Source organism: Ambystoma mexicanum, chromosome 2p, assembly GCF_040938575.1.
Source record: "Ambystoma mexicanum isolate Mex_15411 chromosome 2p, UKY_AmexF1_1, whole genome shotgun sequence".
Lineage (NCBI taxonomy): Eukaryota > Metazoa > Chordata > Amphibia > Caudata > Ambystomatidae > Ambystoma > Ambystoma mexicanum.
Window position 1 is genome coordinate 688,025,408 of NC_090923.1, and position 15,212 is coordinate 688,040,619.

At 44.0% G+C, this 15,212-nt stretch overlaps 1 protein-coding gene across 16 annotated transcripts in view; it reads left to right on the top strand.

The window, feature by feature from the left end:
• Positions 1-13,387, top strand: part of LRFN1 (leucine rich repeat and fibronectin type III domain containing 1) — a 1,263,189-nt gene extending 1,249,802 nt beyond the window's left edge. For all 16 annotated transcript variants that reach the window (XM_069644265.1, XM_069644262.1, XM_069644261.1 and 13 more), the window contains one exon: positions 11,538-13,387. In XM_069644265.1, the coding sequence (XP_069500366.1) occupies positions 11,538-12,432 (895 nt within the window). In that variant the 3' untranslated portion in view covers positions 12,433-13,387. The remainder of the gene's footprint in view (positions 1-11,537) is intronic.
• The last annotated feature ends 1,825 nt before the right edge of the window (positions 13,388-15,212 follow it).

Genomic DNA, 15,212 nt, shown 5'->3' on the forward strand with positions numbered 1-15,212 from the left:
ATTTGTTGCAATTCACCTCCCCAAAGTGTTTGGGTCCGCCTCCAGAAGTCTAGGTGGGTCAGTGATCACATGTCTCTCCTTGCTGGCAGAGGGCTGTTGACAGGAAACACTCAAAATTAACATACCCCATTCAACTGAAAGGGGCTATTGTCTCTCTCCTCCAGGCTGAAGGGGAAACCCCCTCCCTCTCACTCAGAAGGGCCATGTGATATCCAGCCTCCTGTTGTGAGTCTCTGGGTTGTTAAGAGTTCTCAGCCTCTTGGCCTCTGGGAACAGCAGGTGGCTAAGATTTTCAATTAACCAACAAGCTTTGAAGTCCCTGCCCCTCTTGCAACTCCTAAATACAGTTTCCCTGTCAGAGTTTAGACTGCTAGTGCTGCCTTGGGGAATTTGTTGGTACTGCATCCATTTTTTAGTTGTCTTGAATTTGACAGGAGATTTTTGCTATTATTTTGATAGGCATCCTTACATTAGAGTGGTGATGTACAACCCCCCACAAGAAGGTTGAATCTTTGGAGTGGCCTTGTGCCAACTGCGCAGTTCTCCTGGATTCTGGCGTGAATGTGGGCGGCGACAGCTCATCCCCACATCCACCCAGTCTATTGATTTTGTTTGTTCTGGGATAGAATAATGGGCGGCGACAGCTCATCCCCACATCTACCCAGTGTAAGGATTCAACATGGGTCAAAACCCTTGGCAAAATGTATGCAGCAGGGAGACCCCACCATTTGTATTACCAATCCCAACACCCGACATCAATTTGTAATGAATTGTGTCTAAAAAAACCTCAACAAATTCTCCTCTGACCAAATATGCTGCAGCAAAACCTCCCATTCCCGCTAGCACGCTGTTGTAGCACTTTCTTTTTCATCATCCAAATCTATTTTTACTGTAGGCAATTGCATGGTGCTCTTGCAAATGTTTTTTTATTCTTTCATCTAAGAGATCTATGTCTAACCTACATGGCTTATCCATCTGCCTCCTTTGTGCCTTGCAATTATCCTTAAAATAGCATCCTTGATCCCAGGCCAACATAGACTCGTCTTTATATTGCACACAAAGCTGTTTCTCCAACGTCTCCTGACTCTTCATCACTGGTCTTTCTCATAGGTAGATATATTGAGTTTTAACACAAGACGACATCCATCTTCCTATCATGGCTATCCTAGCCACATTATATTTTTCTCGATAGAAGCTTCTATATATCTCAACTACCCTGCATTACTGCATATTTACACTTATGGGTCAGCAAGTTACTTTATCTTCTTTTTATATATGATTACTTTATCATTTCATACATGTTTTTCCTGTCACTGCAGTTACATTGTTACTCTTCACTATCTTCATATTGCTTCACTATGTCATCGCATATCTTCTTCATGACATCACTCTGCCCATGTCAGAGATTTCAATGAAAGATGCATACACTTTTGTGAGGCGCTCCAAACAATTGTTTATTATTATTTTGAAACTGTAGAGTCTGTTGACTTCACAGATTTATTACATTTTAACGTTCTTGAAAATTACGTGGAATGTCCTAAACACGTGTTTCCCCACCTTACATCAGGTGGCTCATTAGGAGGTAAAGTACATTTTGCAATTTGCTAGAAAAATAAAATGGTGAACAAGAAAAAAAGAAATTTATATTTGACTTAGAAAAGATATAGGTTTTAAACCATTTACTGCAAATAAGCAATTGTATTATTATTTAAACAATGAGCGTTAACTACATCAAAGTGGCTGATTTGCAGATAAAGTATAATTCTGGCATCTATCATTTCAGCAGATACACATTTGTCAGAGATATGTCAGTGCTCCATGATGTCCAAAGGTGCATTCTGACATCCTTTAACTCTTTCAATAGGAGGGTACATTCAGTATGGTAGCCTGAGTGCATATCATCTCTCAGAAACTTGATGCGGTAGAGGCACAACAAATGGGGTCCCACATAGAGCTCTTCTCCTGCTGTTCCAACATGACAGAAGTGAGGGGGCAGGAGCTAAGGAAAACACATCAACCTGCGCCTCTACAAATTGATGTTAAGTATATTTTTGGGGATTCAATATTTCTCTAATGTTATTCCCCAGAAGAACTTGTTTGACATAATTCTAATAATATATCCTGCACATGCTGATGCAGTCTGCTCCCCCTCATGCTACTCGTGCCTTTAGTGGATAGGTCAGTCCACAATACACAGGCTTAACTACCAGTATTCTTTGTCATCTCTATAAACCAATGTATACAATTTCTCTTTGATCCATCTACATTAGGTGTAAAGACAGTTTTCAGGAGGCAGGAGAGTTTATCAAGGTGTAGCACTATGTAAGGTTGTCTGTTAAATAGAAACAACTTTGACTCTTTTAGGCATATTTGCTCTCCATATTGTAGGAGGTTGAGGACAGACCAAAAATGTCCTAGACGTGTCTGAGCTGTGTTATTGAATTCAGGAAATAAAGAAATGTATGCCAAGTCCAGGCAGTCCCGTGAAAACAGTCCATTTTAACAATAGCTGAACACTTGAGGCAAATTGAACCTACACTTATATTTATTACTGTTACATGTATTAACAGTAAGCATGTATTAGGAATGAACATGTGTCTATCTTTTCAAGGAGGATTTCCAAAAGCCTGGTTAAAAAAGTGAAGTAAACCCAAACCTCAAATTATGTTTTCTGTGTATGCTAAACATGGGATCACAGAAAACCTTAACCATGCGTTTCAGAAAAAAGAAACGTATGATCAGAATTTACATAAGGGGCCAACCGTGAATGTTAGGTGATGTCAGGGCAGACTGAAGTAGCATGGTTGCCCCTGTGTTAATGTTTATTTTCGTGTATAGACATTGCCGTATTCAGAACATGTAAGCCCGAAAAGTCTGGCTTCACTGAACCACGATCTGACTGTGTCAAAGTAACTGCATGTTCTAGCTGCTTCTATTGAAGGCCAGGTTGTATTTAGGGCTGGGAAACCTAGCATGCAGAACGACACCAACTATACATTGCTTGCCTGTGTTCATCCTTCAGCTTGCATCAGGAGTGGGCTGACCTTATGAAGCCTTTCTTCAGGAGTTGGTAATCCAGGGTTTAATTGTATCCAAGCGTGTCCTTCCATCCCACTGGTCCCCCTGGTTGGCTCCTCCAAGGAATCAGGTGCCCATTAACACCAGCGTCTATTATAATAGCCAAGATGTGCAAAACCACCTGCCTTAAAGTTGAAGCCTTTTTTTACAGGAGAAAAACACAGTGCCACCCCAAAAAGGAATATTGTGTGGTTGTCTGCAGTTCTATGGAAGAGCTGCACAAAAGATTCCTCTTCTATAGTCGGCAGGTAGGCTCCTAGATTAATAGGTACCAAGTCAGAAAGGTGAGTATGCCTGCTTTGTTGGTGTTTGTGTGAAGAATAGTGTCAGTGTTTCTTTCGGCTCCACAGCTAAGCTAAAACTAGATGTGTAGTTAGGCTTGTGTCTGGGTGGTGATATAGTGTGTCAGTTAAGATGCAACACAAAAGTATGCTCCAATAAAAAAATAAGTTCCGGCCCTAACACAAATTGTAGCCATCTTAGTGGATTGTTGGCTACTGGAAGGAGCCATTTTCTATCATTCAACTTTAACAAAAGGGCCTTGCCCTTAGGTCCTCAGCACAAATGAACGTGTAGATATGCATGGCAAAGTCAAAGAGCAAGAGATGAAAAAATGGTCCAGATCATTATCGCTCTTGCTGTGTTATCTGGGACTCACCTGCATTCAGAACAAGGAAGCAGCTAATTTGCAAGCTGCCACACCTTCTATGTGTGTTTATATTTTGTCAGATAGAAGACACTGCCGTCAAATACCAAATATAGCCACGCAAATAGTAGCATGCCGAAAATATTTGCTATGTGTACTACTATGCATGCCAAGCAGTGCATTGTAAATGATTCACACAACATTAGCAAAGAGGCACACAAAATGCTGAGCAGTGCTTGCCCCAAGAGGTGGGAAGAAGAAGGGCAAGATCTTCCATTCTCACTTCATAACACCTATTCAGTGAAGGGAGTGAATGATGGCAAAGGCTGCCAGATGGTGAATGTCTTACAAAAGTCCTTAACATGCCAATTGTAATGTCTTAGTTCCGTGTTCACCCTCTCAAACAAAGTCCCATTGAAAGGTTCACTGTTCCCGAGCTAGACGTTGCGGCCATCTAGGTGATAACCCTTTCCCCATCAGGAAGTGAGTTATTGCAGATATCTTTGCTCACCTCTTGTCAGCTAGTTTTTCTTAGTCAGTTACTATCAAATCACTCCTAAAGCAACAATATTTGCTTTAGGATGCTTTGATTGTCATATGTGTAGATTCTAAGTGATCCGACCGCGGCTGATTTTACCGCGGCTGAATGTTCACATGATAAAGGTGCGAACTACCAAAAGTTTGCTCCTTTCTCATGTGAACACACTTATATACTACGGGGGCTATACTGTAAAGTATAGTGAGCGGGATGTTGCGGGGGAGACCCCTGCAGCCCCTGTTTTTTTCATTTTTTTTGTGGGTGTGCTGCGGGGGTGTCCCCTGCAACACCCCGCTCACTATGCCACACAGTATAGTGAGCGGGGGTTTGCGGGGGACACCAACGCAGCCCCAGCAGTCTTTTTTTTAGGTAGCATTTTTCGGTCGTTTTGTACGGTCGGACCTTTTTCTTTCTCGGTCCGATCATAAAAAAACCTATGTGTATACGTGTGGCACACACTAAAATACACCATCAACAAAAAGCGTAGATGGACATTGTTGGTATACTCAATTTCTGGTATAATAGCAAGTTTGCCTGGAGCATTTTTGTGAATGAATTCAGAGGGATGGGGGCAAGGATGCCCCGTGCCTTGCTGCTTTTGTAATTTCTATGCATTAGGCAATATCTGAACACTGCACTAATATTAGTGAAGCACAGTAACACGACCATAAATAGTACGCAGCCTTTATATAGAAACGCTCTGGTACAGCGAATCCCATCTCATACAGAATCCTATACAATGGATGGACCAAGCTGAATGCAACCTATAGTGCCACACAAGGAGAACAGCTCAATAGTGGCTTTGGTCTACCTGAGAATGTAATTTAAATCAATGCTCTTTATACTGAACTGCAAAGTTTTTGGAGCAATGTTCGGCCTCCTGCAGAGTCGCAATGTTATTTGACCTTTGGCATGGTGCTAAATAAATGAGGAGACAGCAGGAGTGAATCCAGTTGACCTCTTTTTAAAGGTAGGAACACATGGCACAGATGGCATTGTTTCATTCAGGAAGGAGGCTTCCACTCGTACCATCATTGACAGATACATTCGACATAGTTATCCACATCATGTCATCTTCTCTATTCATATTTCAGCAGAAAGGACGCTGAGCCCAGGTGGTATTGGAGAACTGAGCACCTTTTCTCTTCTTCTTGTGTAAGAAGTAAAGATATATCCTTGCTATTCTTGCTAGCTCGTGGAAACCTCATTTCTCCAGAGGAAATCTAAATGTGTCCATAACTGTGGAACCTGGCCTGCAGCGGAATTACACATTCTGAGGACATATACAGCTTTAATATATCCCTAGTTATCTGGCACTAAAACCTTCTGATTGCTTGAAACAACTGCTTCACTTGCTAATCTCTGTATCATGAGCTTCATGGCATTTCCATATGCATTTAACCAGACCTTACCCTTGAAACAAGGACTTCTCAGATCATTCTGTATGAATGCATTTGCTTCAGTAGTTATTATTCTGGACTCACTGTGTTGTAGATTTCTCCACCCACGCCCTCAAGGTGAAGAGCACGCCCAGGCTGAAAGGTTCACAATATTTCACTGTCCCAAGCTCCGTCTAAACAAATCATTCTGAGTGTAAATGCTTCTGACTGAGATGAGGACTATTTATCGCTTGTCATTACTCGAGGTTGCTACGAAAGTCAATTATATGGTTACAGTAGAGGTGCCTAATATTGGGTTGTTCATGCTATCATGGATAAACAGAATCGTCCATGTAAAGACATTGTGCCTCATTACCAGGTTGCCAGTCCGGAAACAAGGGTGCCGATAAACTCAACGGCACCCTTGTTTCTGGACCAGCAAAATACTAGTTTGCCTGCCCGGACCGCTGTGCCCGACAGGCCTGACCCTGCCGTGCGCATCGGCCCCGGTAGGCACAGTCGTCACGGAAGCACTGGCACCATTAGCAACAGTGATTGGCGCTTCCGAGTCCCCACTCCATTGGAGTCCTATGAGGCTCCACAGGAATGGGGACTAACATTTTACTGGTGCCTGACTTCTTGGGCCGCCAGACTTGTAATGTCCAGGTGGCACCAGGAATTCAGGTGCCAGTGAAATGTTACGAGTCCGGCTGCAACCCACTAGTAGCACCAATAGGGTTACTGCCGGACTGGTAATGAGGCATATTGTCACCACAGTTCCTTCCATAAAATTGGTCCATGGTATTTTGGTCCATGAATCACATCACTGTCATTACATATATGGTCTCTGTCCATGTGACTGGGGAAGGCATGTATTGCATGGTGTCTGATTTCCCACTCATAGGTTGCCAGAACACGTTTGTCTGTTATTGCTGAAAGGAGATTGTTTTAGTGGGGATATTTGCTTTAGTCACAGCAATAGTGTATGGAATTTTAATGTGCCAAATATTGCTAACCTCTTTCATCCATGGTCATATACGGTTTTAATTATTTTAAAACAAATATTGTTGGCAATTCCACTGGTAAAATGATAAGCACTAATGGGCTGACATTTCTATCCATGGGTATTTGTGGTTATCTAAACTCTTCAGCGTCAGGGACAACCATGTATGCCATCGCTAACATGGATACCAATAGACCATGGATGTACATGATCTGTCCCTGAGCCATTTAGCATCTGTTGGATTCAATGGTTCACCATGGTCAAAATCATGGGCAAAACATGGTTATCCATTGACTTTGCAAGTGGATGATCCTGGTAAAACCATGATCCACAATGATTTGTCCGTGATTTTAAAACTGGGGTTAGTACAGCCCAAGAGAGAAGTTGGGAGGAATAAAAAGCATGTACGGGAGTCTGATGGTGACCTGAAATTCCCTCTTACAAAACAAGGCTTTCATCTCAGATATAATGTAGTCGAGGAAGTGAGTCTGTAATTTGGCCAAAAGGTATTATCTGTTGCAAGGTATTGAGATGTTCACCTATTTCAGGATACTTTCTTGACATCAGTGAGTAACTGCAAGGGATCTCTAACCCGTTATGACTTTCGATTTCATCTCGATGATTAGAGAAAGAATGCCCCATGGCGTGGTCCTCCTCACCCTCTGCAAATTCATCATGGCTGGTGTCTTGCAGGACTCATCCATGTACTGCAGTCAGCCCCAGTGTTATTGCGCAATCAATCCCTGTTGCCACGCTTTTCAATAGGACTGACTCCAAAAGGCAAAGCGTCACTCTAACTCCCCACATTCTTGCAATCTAATCATGCCCTATGTCATGAATATTAATCACAAACGGGGCAAATCAAGCTCCGGATCAAATTGATGCACCACGTGCCACTGCTTGACCACCCAATATTGTCTATCTTTTTACTGTTTGGAACATCTTCATGTTATGGTCGTGCAGAAAGGATTATATGATGCAGGGCTCATGTGGCATGTCCGATAGAGGCATCATGCGGCAGATGACAGCACATCAAAAACGTGGCGTCCTGCAGTAGGTAGCAACACGTGTGAGATGGGGACAATTCAGTAATTGGCAGATGGAGAGCACTGCAATAGGTGACAAGGCATGCAAGATGGAGGGCTCCTGCAGTGTTTGGCAATACTTGTAAGGAAGGGTGCCCCTGTAGTAGGTGGCAAAACATGTAAGATGGAGGACCCCTGTAGTAGCCGGCAATCAATGCATGTAAAATAAATACTGCAGGTGTAGGTGGCAATGCATGTACGACTGTGCGCTCCAGTGGCAGACGCAATAAAATGTAAATGGTTTCTCCCTGCAGTAGATGACAAATAGTACTTGTAGGATGGAGAGCCCCTGAGGTAACTGGCAATACATGGAAGATGTCAAGCACAGCACTATGTGGTAATACATTTAAGATAGTGGACTACAATGGTAGTTGGCAACACATGTAGGACAACATTCTACACGTGGGTTGTCCGTCCTGTGTCCTATTTCTGCTTCTCTACAACATCTCCCTGGCTTTCCCGAGAGGTTCGTCTTCTCTTTAAATTCCTGTATATTGCTTTGAAATTTCTACATGATCTTGTTCCTCCATATCACTCTTCTCTTATCTCATTCTATACTCATTCTTGTTCTCACTGCTCTCAATCCCTTTTTCTTGGATCTGTCCCTCGCCCACACCCCATCACCTCCTCCCGTGTCTGTTCCTTTTCTCTGTTAGCCCCAGAACATTGGAAGGCCCTCCCTCTCTCACTTATTTTTCTCTACTTAAATCTCGACTCAAGGTCCACCTTCTTTCTTCTTAATTTTCTTATACCTTGACTAATCATATGTTTTTGTACTGTTTTGTTCTCCATACAGTGCTTAGGTGTTAGGCGCTATATTATTACACATAAAATACAGGAAGTGGCAATGCATGTAAGATGGAGATTTCCCATAGTGGGTGGAAATGCATTTAAGATGGTCGCTCCTGCAGTAGATGGCTATTTATGGAGGATGTAGGGCACGTTTAGTAGGTGATAATACAAGGAAGATGGCAGGCTCGTTTAGTATGTTAAACGGGGGTCCCTCTGGTAGGTGGCAATGCACCAAGATTGAGGGTTCCTATAATAAGTGTTAATGCATGTAATAGGAAGGGACAGTGTGATAGTTGGCACAATATGTAAAATGACAACCTCCTTTGGTTAGTAGCAATACATGCAAGATGGAGAATTCCTGGAATACATCACATTACGAGTACATTGCAGGGCCTCTTCTGTATGTGACAATATAGGTACGTTGGAGGACCCAAGTAGGATATGGCAATTCATGAAAGATGGTGGGCTCCTGTAATATATGTGGAAATGACCTCCTGTCTTTTTTGAGGGGCTGGGGGGCAGTGTTTATTGTAAACACCTATAATTAAACTACTCATGAGTGGACCTGGACTCTCTCTTTACATTGACCCTCATAGTTTTCATCCTCAATCAGATGTAGTACATTTCGAAATGCATTAAATTGAGACTGTGCTTAGCTTTTCCAGAAAATGGTTCTGGAAATGCAGTTGAATGTTTTTACGGCCATTGTCAGGTACTACAATTGCACACACTGGGCCTCATTACAAGTAGGGCGCAAAGGGATACCGTGCACCGGTAATGACACCGGTGCCGTAATCCCTTTGTGCCCTACTACGAGTTCCCTTTGCAGGTCCTTCCTTAACGCCTGCTTTTAGCAGGCATTAAGGACGGGACCCGCAAAGGGACACTGGGGTAAATAACAGTACCATAATTTACGGTACCGTTATTGCCGCCTATGGGGGCTCAAATGGGAATGGGGAATGGTTCCGGAATGGGGATTTACCAGTCCCGCAAAGGTCGGAATGACATGGGAAGTCCCCATTCCGGGAACACGGACTAATAGCGCCATGGCTACCTCCTACCTCGTAATGAGGCCCACTGTCTCTATAGTATTGTTTAAAGAAACCAAATAAGAATCTGCTTTGGCACAATACAGCTCACCTGCTCTTCACCCACTCTAGATGACTTGAGACATATAGCTCAGTGTTTAGGATTAACAGCATTAGTCAGCATGGTCTTGCTTGAACTATTCAAACATGTTGAGGCCTCTTGTTACTTCTGTTGCCTCGTTTGCTATTCTTTTTTGGCAGACATAGACCGACCGCACGCCACTATCACTGTTTGTTGAATTTTTCCTTTATTAATTGGTGGCAGAGTTGGAGCTCTACCAAAATCAGATGACTTCTTACCTACCTTTCTCCGTCCCCCTAGTGTTGTACACACGTGTTTCCATTTATACACCCACAGAGTATAAAGGCCGTGTCTGCCTCCCTGTGTTGGCGCTGGCTGAGGTGGTAAAGATTGAACAGTAGTGCATTCAGTTTGCACAGGGACATTCTGAGGATGCGTCACGGACATTATTCACTTCCTGAAATATGGCCCTAACTATTCTAAATGCTTCTTTCATACTTTATTCGATGTTTGCACAGTTGTCCTTCTGTTGCATCTGCTTCTTTGCTTTTGGAGGGTAATAGAGAGAATAAATACTAGCCAAAACCTCCAGTTAAACAAAGTCATACAAACCCTTGCTCAGAACCAGGTGAACCAGGACACCTATTTAGAATTCCCTTTGGCCCCTCAGCATCTCTTCAGTAGGATTGACATTTTCTACTCTCTTGTATTTTGCACCTCAGCAGGTATGTTTGACCCCTTCCTGTACACATACTTTTAAGAATGTCTCTAGTGTCACCTGCATCAATATTGCAGGCTCATGTACTGACGGTGCTCATAGATATCATCGCACACTTGCCCTGTTTGTGAATACCCCGGTAAGGGCAGATGGCAGCCGCCAGCCCTGAGAAGGCTCAGGCGGCGAGATTACCATCTGGTAATGCCCGCGTTCTGAGCCTCACCATTGGCTGGGAGGTCGCCACTCCCCCCTCGCCGGGTACTAAAGACAGATAATTCTGAGATACACAATGACAATCCCAATCCACGTATGATAAAGCTGAATTTCGTGTGTAAGAAATGTACCCCTAGACACAGTGTGAGGGTTCCACCTCACTGTATGATACAAAGATAACATCCCAGGAGACCTACCAGACCACTTTTGAGACAAACGAGCGAGAAGGATCCAACATCACAGTTTGTGAGAGATTCACCGGTAGATCTGCAATTAAAATCCCAGTCCATGTTTGCTATACGAGATTAACTCCATGACTTGTGTTAACCTCTTAAGTGCTCAAAAGGACAGTACTTTGGGGCGGATATCCGGGCATATGGTGTGAGAGCAACTAGTGCACCTTTTTGAAGATGCAGCAAAATACAGGTTTTGGAAAACCCTACTTACATATCGTATAGCAGATGTTCCAAATGCACGTTGTGAGACAGGCTTCCAGTTATAACCGTGCACATGAAAACAGTCAAGTGTGTAATATACAACCGGACACTTTACAGTAGAGCCACCATCTGAAATACTATGAGAGTTCTGCCCCAGATATGTTATACTGCTTACAGTCATGCGTATGGTGGACAACATGTTTGATACATTGGGTGTGAATCCCTCTAGGCATACTGTGGGGGGATCCACCTACACATATACTGTGAAAGAATCATCCCATGCACTCTGTAATGGATAGTTAGAAGACACACTATGAGAGAGCCACCACACACATGCGCACACCCTCGGACAAGTTCACAATTGGTGCAACAGGGAACTCATCCTGACCCATTGCTTGAGATAACATCAAAACGTATTTAATGTCATTCCTTCCAGACACAATCTAGTAGCTACTTCCTGAATGCATTATATTGCATAGCCCTAAAGCATTCTAACATTACACATTATAATATGTACCTTTTTTCTTTTCTTTTTCAGGATGATCCCTCCGACAAGCAAAACATTCCTGGTGAATGACCTGGCGGCAGGCCGTGATTATGACTTGTGTGTCCTTGCCGTCTATGATGATGGCATCACCTCCTTAACAGCCACCCGTGTTGTAGGATGTGTGCAGTTCACCACAGAGGGTGAGAACACCCAATGCCGGTCTATCCACACCCAGTTCCTCGGCGGCACCATGATCATCATTATTGGCGGTATTATTGTGGCCTCAGTCCTGGTCTTCATCATCATACTCATGATCAGGTACAAGGTCTACAGCAACATTGACGATCAGCAGAAGGCAAAGGTGAGCAACGTGTACTCACAGACTAATGGGAACCAGCCCGGGAGCCAGTCCCAGTCAAGCTGCAAGCTGGGAGAAGACAAATATGAGACCCTCCCTCAGGTCACCAATAACACTGCCAAAGAGCCAGCAGTCGAGGCTCTGCGTGTGGAAATCAGGAAGGACGACAACTTCCAGGCCACCTCGGCCACCTCAGACATCATGATGAAAGAGCTAGACAGACAGAAGAGAAGGGCCTCTGAGGACCTGCAGACAGTGGCTCTCCTGTCCTCAGAAGATGGTCAAACTGAGAGCAGTGTGGCAGGCTCCTCCATGTCTCTTTGCTTGTTGGACTCCAACCAGGAGGTGTCATCGCGCAGGGCCAAGTTGAACAATGCTTGTCTGCTGCCCAGGGAGCTTTCCAGGACTCAACACCACCGGTTCTCTTTCGATGGGGACTACTCCCTCTTTCAGAGCCACAGTTACCCTAGGCGGGCAAGGACAAAGAGGCACATGTCCACCTCAGAGCTCAACTCTGAAGAGTCTTCACTCAGTCATAAGAGGATCACATTCAGTAGCACTGAGTGGATGCTGGAGAGCACTGTCTGAAGAGAAGGAGATGTAGCTTGAAATGGAAACAAAGAAGTACCGGTGCTCACTATCCCAGAGCACCTGCTTTCTGCCGAGAAGTGCCAGTACTCTCCCTTTGAAGGAAATGAAGTGCTAGTACTCAGAGCCTGACTGTACATGCTCAATTAAGGCACTGGGAGGGGGGCCCCTGTTCTCACACCCCAGCGGCGTGGAGTGGAAGGGTAAGGGGTAAACACTCTCCATTTCCACAGGGCACACACCCCGATACTTCACAGACCCTTTGCAGCAGTGCCTTAAAACCCGCAAAGGAAAGAGTGGGAGAGCAATGGAGTTTCTGACCGCTGCCATCTCGGGACTGGAGCGAGCAAGAGCAGGGGAGGAAGCATATTTTTTCTATGAATGGTGCTGTTGGTGTTGTGGCAGGTTGTGGTGGGCAACAGGGGTAGGTGATATAGGTGATAGCCTCTGGGTGGTTTCACCTGAGGCCCCCCGCATAGTGACTAGATCATCTCACCAAGAATCCGAAGGTTAAATGCACATGAGACACGATATTCAAAGAATCTTTTATCAAATAAATGTTTATGCATAAGTGTACAAAATGAAATGAAATTAAAAAAAAACAGAATTCGCCTCCAAAAGGAACAGAACTAATACAAAAGACAAAAAAATGAGCTAAGACATGCAACTTCTATTTCACACCGAATCTCTCCAATGCTGTATCTGGCTGGTCTGGATGATACTCTGTGTTCTGTGTGTCCGGTTCCTGACACTGTCATCTTCCTCCTCATCACTTTACAGGGGGGGCGGTGGGGGTTGGTAGGGGCCAAAAACAAAATAAACGTTAAGTGTTAAAACGTGGGTTTTTACATTAAAGGCCTGCGGGGTGTCGCATTCATTTCCTCGCCCACAATTCCTTCCGTCTCCTAAACATTGATAGTTTTTAAAGGTTTATTAAAAGCCCCATTCTGTGTGACCTGTTTGACTCACAAGTTGTTCTTTATTTCGCGCGTAAAAGTCTGTCGTCGAGGAATGGCCTCAGAATGGACTCTCTGATTAAGGGAAGGAAATGTATACCAACACATGTCATTTGGTAAAAGGCCTTGCTTCAATGTTTCAAGGAGCTACACTGCACTATAATTGTGAACAATGTTCACCATCGATACCCACGGTTGAACACACCAACGATTGATCCCTTACGCATGCATTGAGTTCATTTTATTTCCAGTGTGACTATGGATTGAGTCTATGATCGGCCAGTGGTAAAAAAAGGGGAAATGACCAGAAAACCATATTGTGAAGTCAAAGTTTCAAGCATGCCTGGTGCAGTACGCTGTCCCGCGCCACCTCATCTGCATTAGGCTTACCCTAAACCCTTTTCATGTTCACGCCATCCCAATGAGCCAACATTAGCATTAGGCTCCTGTCAAGAAGAGTCTCCTGAGGCCTGTGGTAAAATGCTGAGGGAACCACCCTGATCTAAGCAGGCTCAAGGCAAGTATGGAGTGTCCTCAGCCCAACCATGGTAGAGGTGTTGGAACATTATTGATATAATTTGACTGAAATGTTGATATTATTGAATATCTAATGAATTATCATTCACCCTGAAAATGGTGTTATTTATTGTTAATAAACGTGTTGCAAATCACCATAAAATAGTTTACCCAATAAGGCCAACTCTCTTGTTGAAACAGCCAAGCCACAACTCACTGCTGGAGAGTGTGTCAACAGACATACACAATAACAATCTATTGGTTCAAAGAAGTAATGTCTGCACAAGGTATACTGTGTTTATTGTTGCAGGCAGGAAAGAGCATGCATGTATGCTTGGATGGTGTACATAACAGCACATAACATCACAATTCTTTATTGAGTCTCTAAGTATCCCATCTTTGCAGGTTCACCCTCATGTTTCCCTAGAAAGTTAGTCCAACTGAAGTATGCCCATGATTACCTGTTTACTGTTGGTACATCGCAGTAACGGTTTCCAACAAACTTTGGCAGCTATATCTTAAGAGAGAAAAAAAGCTGCATCAGCTTGGCAGTACAATGACTTAGTTCTGATTCTGATGTCGTCCCAGTGTTAGATTTCAGCTCATGTTTAACATAGGAACTTTATGGTCAGAATGTTTTGTTAGTTTCCAACTTGTTTCAGATGTTTCCTGCGCTCACCAGAAGACTTTTTTTATTGGAAGGCAACTGGTTGAGATCCCTCAGGCTCCAGGGAGGGGAGGGACGGGGGGCAGGGGGCTTCATACATGACAAGGAAGCCCAGACACTGGAAGAAGCTGAAGGAACAGCAATGACACTTAAAGTAAGAAGACAAGAAGTGTGATGCGGCTAGTCTTGGTTGGGACCCAACTGGTCCATGGGAATCAGTGGTTCTGATGATTGAAGAGTATAAAGACAAATCCACCTTCTCCAGCACCAGCAAGTACGCAGATGTAGCTTTCCTGGTGCCAACATTAGTTTGTAAACTAACTGCGTGGTAACTCCAAGCCTGGTGATCTGCCCGGTTACTGTTGTTCTTGTGCCTCAATCTGCTTGACTCAGTATCATGGTTTCTGTCCAGGGTCACACATTGCAGGCTGCTGGAGGACAGGTAGTTAGCAGTAAAGGTCATTGTATTGGCCCCACTGTGTAAGAAAAGAAGGCACTGAGGCAGGTTCTTTGTTTGCTCCAGAGCCTCCAATGTCCACATACACCTGCAGAACTTCACCATCACGGCTGGTCATGGGTGGGCTGCAAATTTGCAAATCTGTCAGGTCTTCCAAACACCTTCCAAACAGTCCTTCTTCAGC